Source organism: Chrysoperla carnea, chromosome 1 (genome assembly GCF_905475395.1).
Source record: "Chrysoperla carnea chromosome 1, inChrCarn1.1, whole genome shotgun sequence".
Taxonomy (NCBI): Eukaryota; Metazoa; Arthropoda; class Insecta; order Neuroptera; family Chrysopidae; genus Chrysoperla; species Chrysoperla carnea.
The window spans coordinates 53,672,663-53,689,310 of record NC_058337.1 but is presented as its reverse complement, the minus strand read 5'-3'; the positions used below and the strand labels follow the sequence as shown (position 1 = coordinate 53,689,310).

General features: G+C 33.8%; 2 protein-coding genes across 2 annotated transcripts; both read left to right on the top strand.

Annotated features, from left to right (window-relative positions):
• Window positions 1–6,578: 6,578 nt before the first annotated feature.
• On the top strand, window positions 6,579–8,585 carry LOC123305838. The gene is made up of 4 exons (XM_044887678.1): window positions 6,579–7,053; window positions 7,196–7,391; window positions 7,856–8,032; window positions 8,195–8,585. Exons 1-4 carry the CDS (start codon window positions 6,579–6,581, stop codon window positions 8,583–8,585), a joined length of 1,239 nt encoding a protein of 412 aa, XP_044743613.1.
• LOC123290440 (inhibitor of growth protein 5-like) lies at window positions 8,319–9,337 on the top strand. The gene is made up of 3 exons (XM_044870615.1): window positions 8,319–8,648; window positions 8,721–8,856; window positions 9,171–9,337. Exons 2-3 carry the CDS (start codon window positions 8,725–8,727, stop codon window positions 9,234–9,236), a joined length of 198 nt encoding a protein of 65 aa, XP_044726550.1. The 5' UTR covers window positions 8,319–8,648; window positions 8,721–8,724; the 3' UTR covers window positions 9,237–9,337.
• Window positions 9,338–16,648: the final 7,311 nt, after the last annotated feature.

Sequence of the window (16,648 nt, the reverse complement as noted above, 5' to 3'; positions counted from 1 at the left end):
TTGGATTTCATTCACAAAGAAAAAATCCAACTTCCAAATACCAAGAAAAATTTATAAGAAAATACCAGCACCCTTTTTTACAACAAAAAATACAATTTGGCTGAAATAAATCCAAAATCACCCAAACTTTTGCTATTTCAACCGCTGTTTTGTTCGGTTTAAAAGAAAAATAAAATCTTATTTACCACCACTTCATATCTTGGCTTCAGACAATTTGGGGACATAAATTTAATTGTAAAAAAGGTTTGATATCACTCCAGGAACTCGAATACCAAGAGCCAGCCGGTCTACAAAGCGATGCCAGATATACGCTCCATTGATTTAACTACTACTAGTTCCTTCATATTAGTAATGTGTCGAATATTCGCATTCCCATATTTTTAACATTCAAAATTCAATAATTTTTTGAGAATGATTTTGACAAAAAAATTAAATTATGTACGGATATGCAATGAAAAAATAACTAATAATATTTATAATTTTACTTATTTATATTTGGATAAAAAAATTATAAATTTACTAGCCTGTACATATGAAAAATATATCAAGTTATACTAATTTTAGTCCCAAGTTTGTAACGCTTAGAAATATTGATGATACGTACAAAATTTTGGTCTAGATATTCATAAAATCACCTAATTATCGCTTTACCATAGGTCCATAGTGTCAGGTGCATAGAATGCAGCCAATTGTGATTTAAATCAAGACGTAATTATTCATTCAATATATATATATATGCGCCGAATGTAGAATGTGATTAATATTTATTTTTATGTTGTTACAAGAATATTATTCAATAAAGAATCAATTATTATTTTAATACGAGTTATTATTAAACACTTAGATGGTGCCGAAATTAAAAATAAATAAGAAAAAAGTAGTGAATTAATAATATTGCCGGTTAAAATAATAAATATAAAAGTGTGCTACAACTTAACCAAAATAAAATAAGTTGGCGCCAGAAAAACCCACGTGTTAACAAAAAAGTTAATGAAAAAGTTGAATTGATCAGATTGACAGCTGACCAAACCTAACCCTATTCTTTTTCCTATTTACTTTTGTTTTATATAGAGTCAAGTTGGTAATTATGTAAATTGATGAATAATCATATTTCTAAGTTGGCAGACGATAAGCACTATTTGATAAGTTCATGTGACAGCTAAAAAGTAAGATTGTAAGACGAAAGGCAAACGTGCTCCGAAATTGTTATTCCGTTTGTCAGAAAGTTTTGTTTAGCGATAGTTTTAACAAAACAAGTAGAGTCAGATTATTCAAAAGGTACCTTTTGAAATCTCGTTCAATAAACGAACATTTTGTCAAAGTTGGACCAAATTGTTTATTTACCCAAAGGACCGAATCCACTCAAAATAACAACAGGTTATGAGCCCAGTGGTGCTGAAAAAGGTTTTCTTTGGATAAAAGTCAGGAAAGCAGCGAGGAAGCTGAGAAAAGCAGTCCAAAACGTCAGAACCGGCAAGGCAGACATAACCTACAAATCAACGACATCGGAGCAGGCATCGCACAGCAACGTACACGCAAGTCGTTTTAAGTCCGAAAATCGCCACGAAAGTTAAAAAAAAAAAAATTCATTTTGTTTATTTAAATATTGTCAGAAGTCAGTCAAATTGTAAGATTTAAAAGCAAAATGAATACATGTTAAGTGAAGATGGTCAGGGAAATGTCAATTTTATTTCATGGCGATTTAAATTGAACCTAGCACTTAAGAACAAAGACCTGTTTGATATTGTGTCAGGAGCTAAGGTCAGACCAGCAGGTGCTGCGACCGAAGCAACCGTTTCAGCTTGGATAAAGAAAGATGTCGAAGCTCAAACGTTAATAGGTTTAAATGTAAACAGTAAAATTGCAAATTGTAAAACAGCCAAAGATATAATAGACAAATTAGTTAGTTTATATGGAACAAAGACTGATGTAACATTAGAAACGTCCCGAATTAAATTCTTCACTTTTGAATTTGATGAAAACAAGTCAGCAGTGGAAAATTGTATGGAACTCATGGACTTGGTAGAAGAATCGTCAACTGAAAATGATCCTGTGAAGGAAAGCTGGGTCATGACGAGAATCCTGTGTGTGTTACCGCCAAAGCTGGCACATTTCAGGACAGCATGGAACAACGTGACTGGAGCTTAGGAACTTAGAAACTCTGATCGAACGTCTGAGGCTCGAGGATGAGCAACTCAAGGAAGCGACGCCAAATGCAGAAGGCAGCACCAGCAACGCTCTCATGGCGCGACGTGATAAACAAGGAAAGTCGTCATACAACAAACAGGAAAAATTAGCGTTCGCATGTTACAAATGCGGGAAGCCAGGTCACATGATCAAGGAGTGCAGAGGAAAACCATGCCAGTAATACATCGAATATTGCAAGAAGAAATACACATGCAACACTTGTAAGCAGAAAGGACATTTCGCCAAGGAATGCCCAAACCGAGAAGAAGGAAACAAACAAGGATACGGGAAACCACCGAGAAAAGTATTTTTCACCACAGCACTCTCGACAGTGGACATCGACATTTGCAAGGACAAGGCGAATTCATGGTATCAGGACTGTGGAGCCAGCCAACACATGACGTCTCATCGAGAATGATTTGTTCAACTTGTTGAGCTGGACGAGCCAATTCCAATTGTGATTGGAGACTCAACCAGGCTAGATGGCGTTGCAGTCGGGAACATCGAGATGGAGGCTTTTGATGGTGAAAAATGGTATCCAGTGACACTTGAAGATGTGATTTACGTGCCAAATCTCAACTTTAATTTATTCTCAGTAAGTCAGATGTTGGACAAGGGACATGTACAGAAAGCAAATGAAAAAGAGTCGACATTTTACGAACAAGATGGCAAGGAAATTGTGGCAATGGCAAAACGCAAAGGAAACCAGTACCAAATGATGCTCAGGAGAGAACAAGGGACAAGTTTGATGGTTCAGTCGATCAAAGTATGGCACGAGAGACTCGCCCATCAAAATGTGAAGTATGTGAGGGATATTTTGAAAAGGAAAGGAATAAAATACGTTGATGACTGGAATGACTATGTGTGCACAGGGTGCTCATATGGTAAACAACATCGGTCCTCACACCCAAACAACCCCAAGACAGCCCAGCAGCCGCTAGACCTAGTGCACGTCGACACCGGCGAAATGAATATACCATCACTTGGAGAAATGAAGTATTGGCTTATGTTCAAGGATGATTTCACGCACTATCGAACATGCTACTTTATGAAGGCGAAAAGTGAGGCCACAGAGAAGATTGAAAGCTACCTGAGACTTGTAGAAAATCAACTAGGGAGAAGAGTGAGGAGTCTGAGATCTGATAATGGCACCGAACTGAAAAATACAAAGACCAGAGAGATGATGGATAAGTTGGGAATCTTCCACACATTTACGAATGTACACACGCCTGAACAGAATGGACGAGTTGAGAGAGAGATGCGAACATTCGTCGAGGCAACGAGGGCAGCACTGTATGCAGATGGAGTGGACGAGAGACTGTGGGCAGAGGCAATGAACCACGCGATCTTCACGATCAACCAGACAGGAACCAGTAATGTACCAGGGAAAAGCCCAGCTGAGTTGTGGTTCGGAAGGAAAATGAAAATTGAGAAGCTACGACCCTTTGGATGCGAATGTTATGTACTGAAGCCAGCACAGAAAAGAGGCAAGATCGACAGAAAATCAGAAAAGGGAATTTTGGTTGGCTACGACATCGCCCTGCTACAGGATTTATCTGAAAGAAAAGAGAGAAATTGTTTGCTCAGACATTGTGATCTTTGACGAGCCAAAGATAAAACTGAGGCAAGGGACACCAAAGGGCACACCGGAGAAGCAGGAAGAAAGCAGCAGTGAGTCAGAAAGAGAAGAAGAGAACTACGAAACTGGAGAAAGTGAAGTAGAGGCAAGTGACAACGAAAAGGAAAAGCAGCCGCCAGAAGAACCAGAAGGAAGAGTTTTGCGAGATCGACGAACTCTGCAATCACCACCGAGACTGAGAGATTGCATACTTGACTTCCGGCGTGGAGGAAAGAGTGCAAAAGTAGCCATGATTGGTGAAACTGAGGACATCCCCATGAGCGAGGCACTCAAGGATGAGAAGTGGAGACAAGCAATACAGGAGGAGTACGACTCACTGACGGAAATGAAAACGTGGGAACTGGTGGACTGTCCAGAAGGAGTCAGGCCGATCACTTGTTGGGTACTGAAAGAGAAAGCGGATGGTAGACTGAAGGCCAGACTTGTAGCTAGAGGGTTTGAGCAGAAGGAAGGAGTGGACTACGCAGAAACATTTAGCCCAGTAGCCCGACATGCATCGATTCGATTACTTTTAGGCCACGCAGCGTCAGAAAAGATGAAACTGGTATCGTTCGATGTGAAGACAGCATTTTTGTATGGAAATCTGGAACAAGTCTTCTACATGAACCAGCTTGAAAGGTTCGACGATGGATCAGGAAAAGTCTGCAAGCTGGACAGGAGTCTTTACGGACTCAAACAAGCTCCAAGGATGTGGAACGAGAGAGTCACCACACACTTTGAGGAGAAAATTGGCCTGATCAGCACCGATGATGATCCGTGCATTTACTATAACAAGGACAAGAGCATTATGCTCTCACTGTTCGTGGATGATGGATTGATAGCTGGCAAGGATGAAAAGGAAATATACAGACTCTTAGGCGAGATCAACAAGGAATTCCAGATCACGTACAGCAAGAAGGCAGAAAACAAGTTAACGTACTTGGGCATGGAAATCAAGATCGGCCAGGACGGTGTATTTGTGAGTCAACTTCGGTACACGGAGAAGATCTTGAAGAAGGTAAAACTCGACCAGTGCAACCCAGCATCCACACCAATTGAGCAAGGAATGGTTACGAAGAAAACCAACTTCAAGGACGACGAGGCATTTCCAGCGAACAACAACTATCGCGAGGCGATAGGGAGTTTGTTGTACTTAACAACAATAACTCGGCCAGACATCAGCTTCGCTGTGAACTACCTTAGTCGATTCTGCAACAAACCGATGAAAAGCCATCAGGCGATGGTGAAACGAGTGTTCCAGTATCTGAGAGGGACAGTGACAGCTGGAATCCACTTCGGAGGAGACAGAGAACTCGTGGCCTACACCGATTCAGACTTTGGAGGAGATTCCGAGACGAGGCAGTCGACGAGTGGAGTATTAGTGATGAGAGGAGGGCCAGTAATCTGGTACTCACAGAAGCAGCGACTGGTGGCAACTTCGACTGCAGAAGCCGAGTACAGAGCAGCGGTGTCAGTGATTGACGATGTGTGCTGGATCAAAAGAATCGCACTGGAACTTGGTATTTTGAAAAGTGATCAGCCGATCACCCTGAAGGTCGATAACATGTCAGCCATTCACATGTTACAGAACGCCCACGAAGGAAAAACGACAAAAGGAAAGAAACAAATTGAGATACCGAGGAAGTACATCCAGCAACACGTCGACAACACTGTGACATTGCAACACGTCGAGAGCAGCAAGCAAATCGCAGACATCCTCACCAAGCCACTCAATATACGTTGTCTTGTTTGGACATTCCAACAATGAAACCTTCTCAACTCAAACGATATGAGGAATTTCTCGCCAATATAATTGAAGAATGTGCCAATGACAGCTTCGAAAGTGCCATAAAAATAGAGAAAGCAGCAACAATTGCAGCAAAAAACAACGAAGAGGTAACAATAACATTCTCTGAAAATTCTATAATTTAACAATTGTTGTGGAATACTCTTTTTAAAAAGTATACAATAATCTAATAAATTTTATATTATTGTAGAATGGCTCAATTCATTAAATCATCATGAGAAAATACAATTACGTCGCACGCCACTTACACGTGAGCATAAAGGACGTTGAGAATAAATTAAAATATTTTTAAAATCCATAATTTGGCTGGCTGGCAGAAACGCGGATCTGGATTCAGTAGGAACAGTTTGTCAGGTACTTATCTACATAATTTTCACTAATCTCTTATTGAATACTACTCATTCTTACAATCATTTCTTCAGGACATGCTTCTTTATTTGGCTACCATTCAGGTCGCTTACTTAGAATCGATACAAAATCAAAATGTTGTTCTCATTGTAAAAACAGCGACTCAAAGAAGAAGCATCGTTGTCAACGAAATTGGACGGGTAGCTCAAAGGGGATGGAACCTGCAATGGCAATCAACTTGATTGCACACAACAATCTCTTGAAGAAACACATGACTCGAGTGTCGGTGTTAATTGCTGATGATGATGCTGCTACTATGAGTAATTTGAGAGAGCACGTGTCCTGGGAAATTAAAAAATGGTCTGACATCAACCATGTAAAGAAGAATGTCACTAGTAATATCTATGCTCTGAAGATGCCAGTAGCTGCCATCAAATATTTTTCAAGACGTCTGACGTTGATTCTTGAGTGCAATAGAAATAATCCTGAAGCCATCAAAGAATTATTATTGTGTGTTGTTGACCATGCTTACGAGAATCATGAGAAATGTGGTTTATGGTGTGGTTTTGTTCAGGATCCTGACCCTATACTTATAAAAATTTACCCGGCAAAAAACCAATGAACGATAACAATCGTAGAAAAAGCATTGAAAATATTTTCAAGAAATTGGCTGAAAATGTCCATCAATTAGCGCCATGTGGGTCAACGCAGCGGAATGAATCCTTCAATCATACTGTGGCAGTGTGTCATCTTAAAAACTTATTCTTTGCATCTACTGCTTCATTCCCTACACGAGTCAGAGTAGCTGCTCTAAAACCTAATGAAGGATCAGCATATGTTACATTAGTAAATCAAAAAGCTGGCTATTCTCCGGGTTTTTACACTGAAAAATATCGCACAGCAAAAGACAAAATTTATAACATTCGTTTGAAACGGCTTTGTGATCCTGATGTTAGGAAAAAAATGAACGAGAGAAAAAAAGAAAGAACACGGAAAGAACAGATCAAGGAAAATCAAGAAGGCATTTCTTATCGCAGTGGGTGTGCCCAATTTGATTTCTCATCAGTTTTACAGGATAGTTATTGGACAGAAGGTTAGTAGTTATTTGAATTCAAATAACTAAATAATAATGTAAATTGCATGACTATCTTTTACAGATTATTCATAATTACACCTAGTAATGAATATTACTTGAAAATTTCAATTATAGCGACAACTTTCGATTTATTTTTCAGAGAATGTGGTATCAGGTGATGAAAAATTGGTTATTTTTGATCTAGGAACCTCAGGTCTTTCAGCTGATCTCAGTGAGATTTGCCAAATCGCTGCAGCAATTGATGAAGGAAATGTTTTTAATAGATACATAGTACCTGCTTTTGGAATGTCAAGGGGTGCTAGTTTTATAACTGGCTTAACAGTTTGTGATAATAAGTTATATTTAAACGACATGCAACTTGAAACAGTTCCAATAAAGGAAGCTCTTCACGATTTCATTATTTCTTAGCCGTTGTTGGTAACCGCAATAAAGTTGTACTGGTAGCGCACAATGGCTTTAGGTATTTTTAAAAATTTTTAGTGTATTCATTAATTTATTTATTAGCTCATCTAAACAGGAACACATGCTTCCATGAAATGGTAAAAATACGGCGCAGTTGACGATTAAAAAAAGTAGAAGACAAAAATTTTTTAATGTCTTTGACAGTAAGACTTGTCAATTTATTTAAAAAATTAAACTTTTGATTTCTATTTTTTTTATTCTGAAATACTTCGCCGAATTTTTCACTATTTCCAACAATTACATTCAACGTAAATGAACGTAAGTTTTTCAATAATAAAAGGATACAACATCCTTTCAAAGAACAATTAATTAAATCATTGAATTTTTGTTATCTTAGATTTGATACTAATATTCTGCTGAACCATTTACAACAACATGGGCTTATGGAGGAATTTCAGGCCCAAGTAAATATGATGTCAGACTCTCTTCCAGCATTAAAAGAATGTCTTCCAGATCGGAAGAAAGAAAAAAAATCATTCTCAATGGAATCATTGTGGCTAATGCTCACAATGCAGTAACTGATGTTACAAATTTGTTAAAAATAATTAGTCAATTAGGCGTGTCTAAATTACTCTTCAAGTACGCTAAGTCTATCCAAGCAATTTTAAAAGCAAAGGTTGATAAAATTGAAGCACAAGCAACAAAAAAAATCTTTGGAAGTTCTCAAAATTTCTAGTTTTATGAAAGGTCGAATTGCATCTGCGAAGATAACATTTGAAATATTACAAAAAATATATAATGATACTGGAGAAGACGGTATTAAATTTTTTTTGAGCGAAAGCGTCAATGGAAAACCACGAGTGACTAAAAATAAAAAAGTCATTCAAAGTATCACGCAAGAACTACATCGTCTAACTACCACCTCGTCTAATACCAATAATATAATTAATGATGAGTGTCGTTTGAGCAGTGAAGACGAAGATAGTTCAGAAGACAGTGGAGAAGATGACGCTAACGAATCTTATGAATTACAAAGCATAGACAGAGAAGACGTCTATGAAGCTAGTGAGCCATACGAATTTCACAGGATAGATGAAGATGTATATGAATATGATGATAATATATAAGACTTTGTCATTTATTTTAATATACTAGAAATAATATACAACTGAATGCCTCTTTAAAGTCAAGTAAGTTGATAAGATTACCGAAAAATATTTTATTTCATGAATAAAACTAATTAAACACTAATTTTTTTGTAGTATAATGATCTTAAAAATAGTAGTACTTAGCCATCCTGCTGATGTTTCAAACATGCCTGTCAATCCAAATGAACCTACTGATTTTTTATGTTATCTAGTATCATATGAAGAAATGATTGGATGTAATAATCCTGATGTGAGTATAGTGATCAGTATTACCCTCTCTCATAAGCTCAATTTATTCATTGTAACGAATTGCAATGTTTTGGTGATATTTGGCACTACTTTGAGATTATAACAAATATCATTTAGAACAGTTTTAATAGGTTTTTTATATCAAATGCTTAATCTTTTATCAAACTATTATCTTCAATAAAAGTCAGTTAAATGATAATACATAATATTGTCATCGGATATTTTTTAGTTATATTCAATAATCAGCTTAGATCGTTAATACATATCATTAAGAAATTCATGCATTAACTATTGTTTTTCTAATTTTTTTTATAGAGCCCGATAGAATGGTTCAACATTTTATGCGTTGGATTAACAATGACACCTCAGGGTCAATGGTAGGTACTGACCCAAGTGTACTCAATATGGGAAGAAGAAATAATTTTATTAATTATGTGCATTAATACGAAATTTTACAAAGGAAACCTGAAAAAATAATTTAAGAAACTGCAATCTATCACTTGTATAAACCACTTATTTTTGATTCTTTCGTAAAACTTAAAATTGATGTAAATTAGTTGTTATGTATAGAATGATATGTTAAAAACAAAATTTGTATTGAATTAAAAATTGAATAAAATAACTTCAAATTTAATATTGGGTATCCATCCTTAAACTTGCATTACTGTACCACAGAAATACACCTAGAGGAAAGTTAGAATCCCCAGTTCAAAAATTGATGAGCAAAAGAACAAAAACATTACTACCAATAAGCGACAAATTGTTGCAACCCAAAGTAATAAAATCGGTCGGGAAAAATTTAAAGCAATATCGAAAAAAGGAGAAAAGATATGCGGATAAAAACAAGCAGCAAGCGCAAGCTTTCAAGCTAGGCGACGAGGTCTTATACAGACACGCGCACAAAGATTGGTTGCCCGCGAAAATAATAGCTGAAACTCCAGAACCCAGATCATATATAATAGAAACACCCGACGGTGTAAAATATAGAAGAAATTTATGGTTCATTCGAAGCAATACAGAAGCTCCTGAAACTAAATCACCCGTCCAGTCTTCAGATCATCCAGTACAAAACAATGAAATAGTACCAACAATAAATCCAGAATCAACAAGGAAGAGGAGAAGCCCAAGGAAAACATATTGTCAAGCCCTCTATCCTCAAACGAGCAAACAACAACAAGAAGCGGTCGAAGCATCAAGCGACCTCAGAGGTTGAACTATTAGATACATAAATTTAAAAATACATTCCTTTTATAATTCATGGAAAAAGGGGGATGTCAGGTGCATAGAATGCAGCCAACTGTGATTTAAATCAAAACGTAATTATTCATTCAATATAATAGGTTGGCTGATAAGTCCCCGGTCTGACACATAGATGGCGTCGCTAGTATTAAATGCATATTATTTTTATATAGTACCAACCTTCAAATGATTCGTGTCAAAATTTGACGTCTGTAAGTCAATTAGTTTGTGAGATAGAGCGTCTTTTGTGAAGCAACTTTTGTTATTGTGAAAAAAATGGAAAAAATGGAATTTCGTGTTTTGATAAAATACTGTTTTCTGAAGGGAAAAAATACAGTGGAAGCAAAAACTTGGCTTGATAATGAGTTTCCGGACTCTGTATTTTTTCCCTTCAGAAAACAGTATTTTATCAAAACACGAAATTCCATTTTTTTCACAATAACAAAAGTTGCTTCACAAAAGACGCTCTATCTCACAAACTAATTGACTTACAGACGTCAAATTTTGACACGAATCATTTGAAGGTTGGTACTATATAAAAATAATATGCATTTAATACTAGCGACGCCATCTATGTGTCAGGCCGGGGACTTATCAGCCAACCTGTTATATATACGCGCCGAATGTAGAATGTGATTAATATTTATTTTTATGTTGTTACAAGAATATTATTCAATAAAGAATCAATTATTATTTTAATACGAGTTATTATTAAACACCTACTCATAGTTCCTCGACCAAGAGGGAAATTTTTACGAAAGACATTCTTTTTCGAAAAATTTTCAAAATTTTTTGCAAAAAAAAAACTGAAGATTTGTGAACCTATTACTCATAACTTCAATTAATATCAACTTTAAAATCGAAAAAAAGAAAATTATAAGCAAATGTGGAAACGACTATTTTTGCTCATTTTTTTAAGTTTTCTCGGCACCTACGTATCCAAATATCCAAATCGAACTTGCGAGACATGAATCGCTAGGTTTTTTTTGAGATCTAGAACTTTCCCATTTAATTTTTTTGCATTGGAGGTCAACTTTTTTTAATCGCAAGAAAACTGTTGCTAATTTTTTCGGTTAACTTAGCCATTGATTAGCCGTAAACAAAAAAAACGCTATGTTTCTTGACTTGTTTTCTTCTATAACAACGTATTTTTTGTTTTCTGATGGCAATTTTGTTTAACATTGAACCTCCGTAGATTAATTGGATTATTAATTTAATCAAACTTCACATGTTTTTCTCCATTATGAGTTCTTTTATGCCAAGATAAATTGTTTTGTTACGTGAATGTTTTATCACAAAGATCACATGAAAATGATTTTCCTTCATTAAGAGTTCCTTTATGGACATTTGGACTGCTTTGGCGAGTATACGTTTTATCATTAACTTCACATGAAAAACGTTTATTTCCATTATTAATTGGTACACAGGTCTTGTTTCAAAATTTTCGTCTGATATTTGTTTTTAAATTAATATATGTTAAATTTAAAAAATTCCATCTGGTATTTCTTCTTTAATTCCTTCATGTTTCAATGTAACTGTTTCAGACTTCACATTAAAATGTTTTTCTCGAAAATGATTTCGTTTATGTCCATTTAAATGATGTTTTAAACTAAATTTTTTATTACAAATTTCACATGAATAAGGCTTTTCTCCGGCGTGAATTAGTTTATGCCGAGTTAAATCACTGTGTGAATTAAATTTTTTATCACAAACTTCACAAGAAAAAGGTTTTTCTCCAGTATGAATTCTTTTATGTCTAATTAAACTCGGTTGCTGATTAAAAGTCTTATTACAAATGTCACATGCTAGAGGTTTTTCTCCAGTATGAATTCGTTTATGAACAACTAAATTGTTATGATTCCCAAATTTTTTATCGCAAAATTCACATGTAAATAGTTTTTCACCAGTATGCGTTCGTTTATGTATCATTAAACTACTTCTATCACTAAAAATTTTTTCACAGGCTTCACATGAAAAAGGTTTGTCTCCAGTGTGAGTTCGATTGTGAATAATTAAATTATGTTTCGCAGTAAATGTTTTATCGCAAATTTCACATGAAAAAATTTCTTTTCCAAAGTGAATGAGCTTATGCTTAATTAAATTTTGTTTTAGAGTAAAAGTTTCACCACAAATTTTACATGAAAAATGTTTCTCTTCGGTATCAGTCCGTTGGTGTTCTAAACCATTTTCATTAAAAATTTCGTTCTTAATTATAAGTTCTGTATTTAATTGTTGTTCAAGCTTAACATTTTCATATTCTGTGAGCGTATCTTTGAAATAAATTTCTTCCTGTTTAATTTCAAATGAATCTTCAAATATTTCATCTTTAATTGATACTTGTTTTATTTTATTGACGGTTCCTTCAGATATTTCCGCTTTAAATTTTAAAAAGTCCATTTTTTCAATTTCTTCAATTACTCTATTCCTATTTCTGTTTAAAATTTATTAAGTGATTTACTTCTAATATAAACATAGCAAATGATTACTTTACATCAGAGGCTATATCATTTACATCATAAATGAAAGGCATTATTTCATTTTTATGATCTGTCATTTTCTTTCCGGTCACTGATGGTTGCGTTCACAGAAACTAAACTAAAAGTTTTTAGCGTTTTTTGAAAAAATGGATGAAGGATGTTTTCTTTGTTTTTTTCTTCAAAAAAATAATCAAAAAAATTATTCAAATTTCATATTTTTCATTCTATTCGATTCGAATGACTTTTTCTTGACAAGAAGTACACCTCAAAAATTATCTAATTTTATAACACTTCCTTCGTAAAAACATAATGGCATAGTAAAGTTTAAAAATAATAACAGATTATCTGAAATATGTTAACTTTATTACTATCTTTTGCAGAGAATGATTAAAAATAACACGTGTATCTATGTTGAGAATACGGAAACAACTGTATCTTTTTTATTTATTATATTACAGTATTATACATATAGTTGGCGACACTTATTATATTACACATATATGGCGCAACATTTTAAATCAATCCAACAAAATATTGGTTTATTTATTATTTTCAACGTAATTTTTGGACAAGACCGTGCAGTTGTATTTAATTTAACAAATATAAAATTTTACTTGTTCTTATTCAAAGATATTTTTACAATAAAATATGTATATTCCGTTGCACACATGAAAAGGGTTTTTTCCCACTGTGCAGATGTTTACGCTGATTTAATAACTTTCTGAAGTATCGTATTTTTCTGAAATTTTTAAATACCAGAAAACCGGTTTATCTTGTATTTTAAATAGTTATCGGACAATGAACAAATAACATTAGGGGGGAAAGTAAATTCGGTACGGGAAAAATTTTCTTTCCCTTACTGTTATTTGTTTCTGTTGAAGTTAATTATTTTTATGGCTTATAGTAAAAGTTTAGTTACAGTTCATTTTTGTATTGTTTAAAATAAACATAGGTCTGTGAGTTAATTTCAATGAGTTTATACAACTAGAGAACGCCAGGACCCAAAAATTGCGATATGATGAATCAGAGAGAATACTGCCAGTGAGTTCCCCTGTTTCTTTGTCTAATATATATGTCATTGGCTACATATTGATTACATTATTGCTATTAAGTAAATAGTTAAAAAACGATTTATGGAATATTATTTAATACATTAAAGGTTATCGGAGTGTAATACATATTGGAGAATATACAAATCAGCATATTAAACACTTTGTTATTTTTTAGAAAAAATAATATAAAACTGCATATAACTTCTTTGTACAAAACAAATATAATAGCAACACAAAATCTCTATGCATCATATGATTATGACATATGACTATGACATGGACACAGGGAAACTCACTCGCAGTCTTCTCTAGCATTCATCATATCGCATTCACTGACTTTGACTTTATCATAGAGATAATACCATAGAATGCAAAGTCGCCTATTATTGTATGTTTATTGAAATATTTGAATACATAACACTATTAAATTATCAATTTGTCCAGTTTTTACATTTCATAATACACTAGTTGTAAAAGTTTATTTTGTAATTTTATGACTAATGTGCTATCGAATGTAAAAACAGGAAAAATTAATAATTTAATCGTGTTAAGTATTCAAATATTTCAATTAACTTGTAGGTAATAATTATGAGTGCAGTAGACCAAAATGATGAAAAAAATTACAAATGCGAATTTTGCAATCAATCTCTGACGCTAGGCAAAATATTAAGAATTGACCCTATTTGTCAATTTGTAGTAGGCTCAGTTTAAAGTTCTGATTTCGGTTAAGTATCTTAAAAAATGTGACCCATCACCCTGTAGACTGTGCAAAATTTCAAATCGATATTCCTATAAGTAACGAAAATATGAGAGTCTTCATCTTAAATGCGACACACTGAATAAGAACGTCCATAAAAACTCTTCTTACTTCATATTTGATAGTGGCTAACGAAATGATTTACAATTTTTTTACACATGTATTGTAATTAAAAAACTGATTTTTTACAAATATTATTGCCTATTTGATATTAAACAAGTGATTTGAAGGCGCACAGCAAGTTTATATCGGTTGTAAGATCAGTAAAGTCGGCATACACATTCGGGTATGTATAGAACTATAAAGAAGAACTAGATCGCTTTAGTCGATTTGTAAGTGACCGCATGAAGTTTAAAAAGAAGGGAAAACGCAACCTGGTGTAAAGATTGACTCGCAAAAAAAAATGAATGCACTAATACAAGATTATTAAAAGTGGTCTCTTACAGCTTAAAATTAACAAGCGTGCTGGAGTGACCCATACCCATGTTCAGGCCTACATGCCTGCACAGGTAGAAAATATTGAATTTCGATTCTTTTTCGGTCGACTGCTCAGGTCGCTACACTTGTGCTTTTGAGATAGGGCGGGGTGTGTATTTCGGGCTTTAGATAGTATAGACAGGGTGCTAATTCTTTCACTTCTGCTTTGTAAGAGACTTAATTTTATTTTTTCATTCGCAAACCTTATGCCAATAGTTTTTTGTGCCTACGGTTATCAACTTTCATACTTCCAATTAGCAGAAAATTTCTAAATCTTAGAAAATTACACTTTTTTACGCTGAATCAAACTTAACCAGTTTCAATTAATTCTATTCGATTCACTCATAAATAATACATCAGAAAAGACCTTATGACCAACAAATCTTCAAAATATGTAGAATCCAAAAAACAACAATTTTTAAATCGATTCAGCTTAAAAAAATACTTAAGAAAAGGTTAATACTAGCATCTTTCTAAAATGGGTTAGAGTAGACCCAAAAAACCTTAATTTTGCTATAATTTTATGAATGCCTGGTTCCTCGATAACATTTTAGCCGCGAGACCCGTTCTATTTGATTCACCGCAAAAAAGTAGATCAGAAGACTTGAAGATTAAAATATTTTCAAAAAGTGTTGATAAAAACCTATAATTTTGATATATTATATAGATTACTGGCTTCTCGAGCACGTTTCAATCTAGGGGCCAATTCCATTCGGTTCAGCATCCCAAAAAACATAAAAATTCATCATTTAGCTCCAGGGACGCAACATGCACATGAGGGATCACTTATATCTGCTCTAGCATGAGCCTTATGAAGTCATTGTCATGGTAACGATTAAATAATTTGTTGTTATTATATTGGTTTTATAACCTGTTTGTTGTCTTTATTTATTAGCTAACATTAAAATAAATGTCTCAAAAACATTTATCTTTTGCCTACAGTGCCTCAAATAGTATTAAAAATTACTGCAAAAACGTTTCTACTGAATATCGTTCACCGCAAAACATATTGAAAACGTTGGATAGTATTCATTCAACTGAAAACGATGATTTTATTATAAAGGTACATTTTCCATTAATTTTCGACAAGTAATCCGTGGGAATCCCTAGAAAGTTGCATAGATTTATCAATAGAAAATAAAGATCTGATTATAAAACCCGGTGTGTGCTTTAACCTCCAATATATATATATATATATAATATATTTCGGGTAATAATAATATAATATTTTTTTTAACTCTATCGCGCTAAATATATAAAGATAGGTAATTTATGGTATTGATATGGATCTGCATTATAATAAATTTTGTTGGTTTTGCGTACTAACAGCACACAAAAATGAACTTATATTTAAAATTACAAATCTCAACAAAAAATGAAATTTTATTTATTTTCGCGATTAAATTGTTCCAAAAATTTAACTTGCTCAATTTAAATTATTTTGAATACTTACTATTCGAGTTTACTTTACTTAGGTTGTTTTTTAATAGGTTATTTTCATTTATTTATTTTAATGCATATAGTTCTAATATTAACGACCATTGATGGTATTTAATGTTGCTGACATTTCGGAAATGCAATGTTGGTAACTGGCGTTTATATATATTGTGCATCAAGATTATTACTCGACAGCTCTCCATCTATATATACAAACATCTGTGATTTTAACTTGTGCAACAGTAGATATTGTAAAAAAATTTTAAATTAAGAATATTCGTTAATTATTTAATTTTCTAATGAAATTGGTGAAACATCAGTATCATAAAAAAAAACAAAAAATTTGTTGTTTTA

Coding starts and splice junctions, on each gene's coding strand:
- LOC123305838 (XM_044887678.1), top strand. CDS start 6,579: ATGAACGATAACAATCGTAGAAAAAGCATTGAAAATATTTTCAAGAAA. Junction 7,054..7,195: donor GGATAGTTATTGGACAGAAG/GTTAGTAGTTAT, acceptor TTTATTTTTCAG/AGAATGTGGTATCAGGTGAT. Junction 8,033..8,194: donor TGGCTAATGCTCACAATGCA/GTAACTGATGTT, acceptor CAAAATTTCTAG/TTTTATGAAAGGTCGAATTG.
- LOC123290440 (XM_044870615.1), top strand. CDS start 8,725: ATGATCTTAAAAATAGTAGTACTTAGCCATCCTGCTGATGTTTCAAAC. Junction 8,857..9,170: donor TTGGATGTAATAATCCTGAT/GTGAGTATAGTG, acceptor TTTTTTTTATAG/AGCCCGATAGAATGGTTCAA.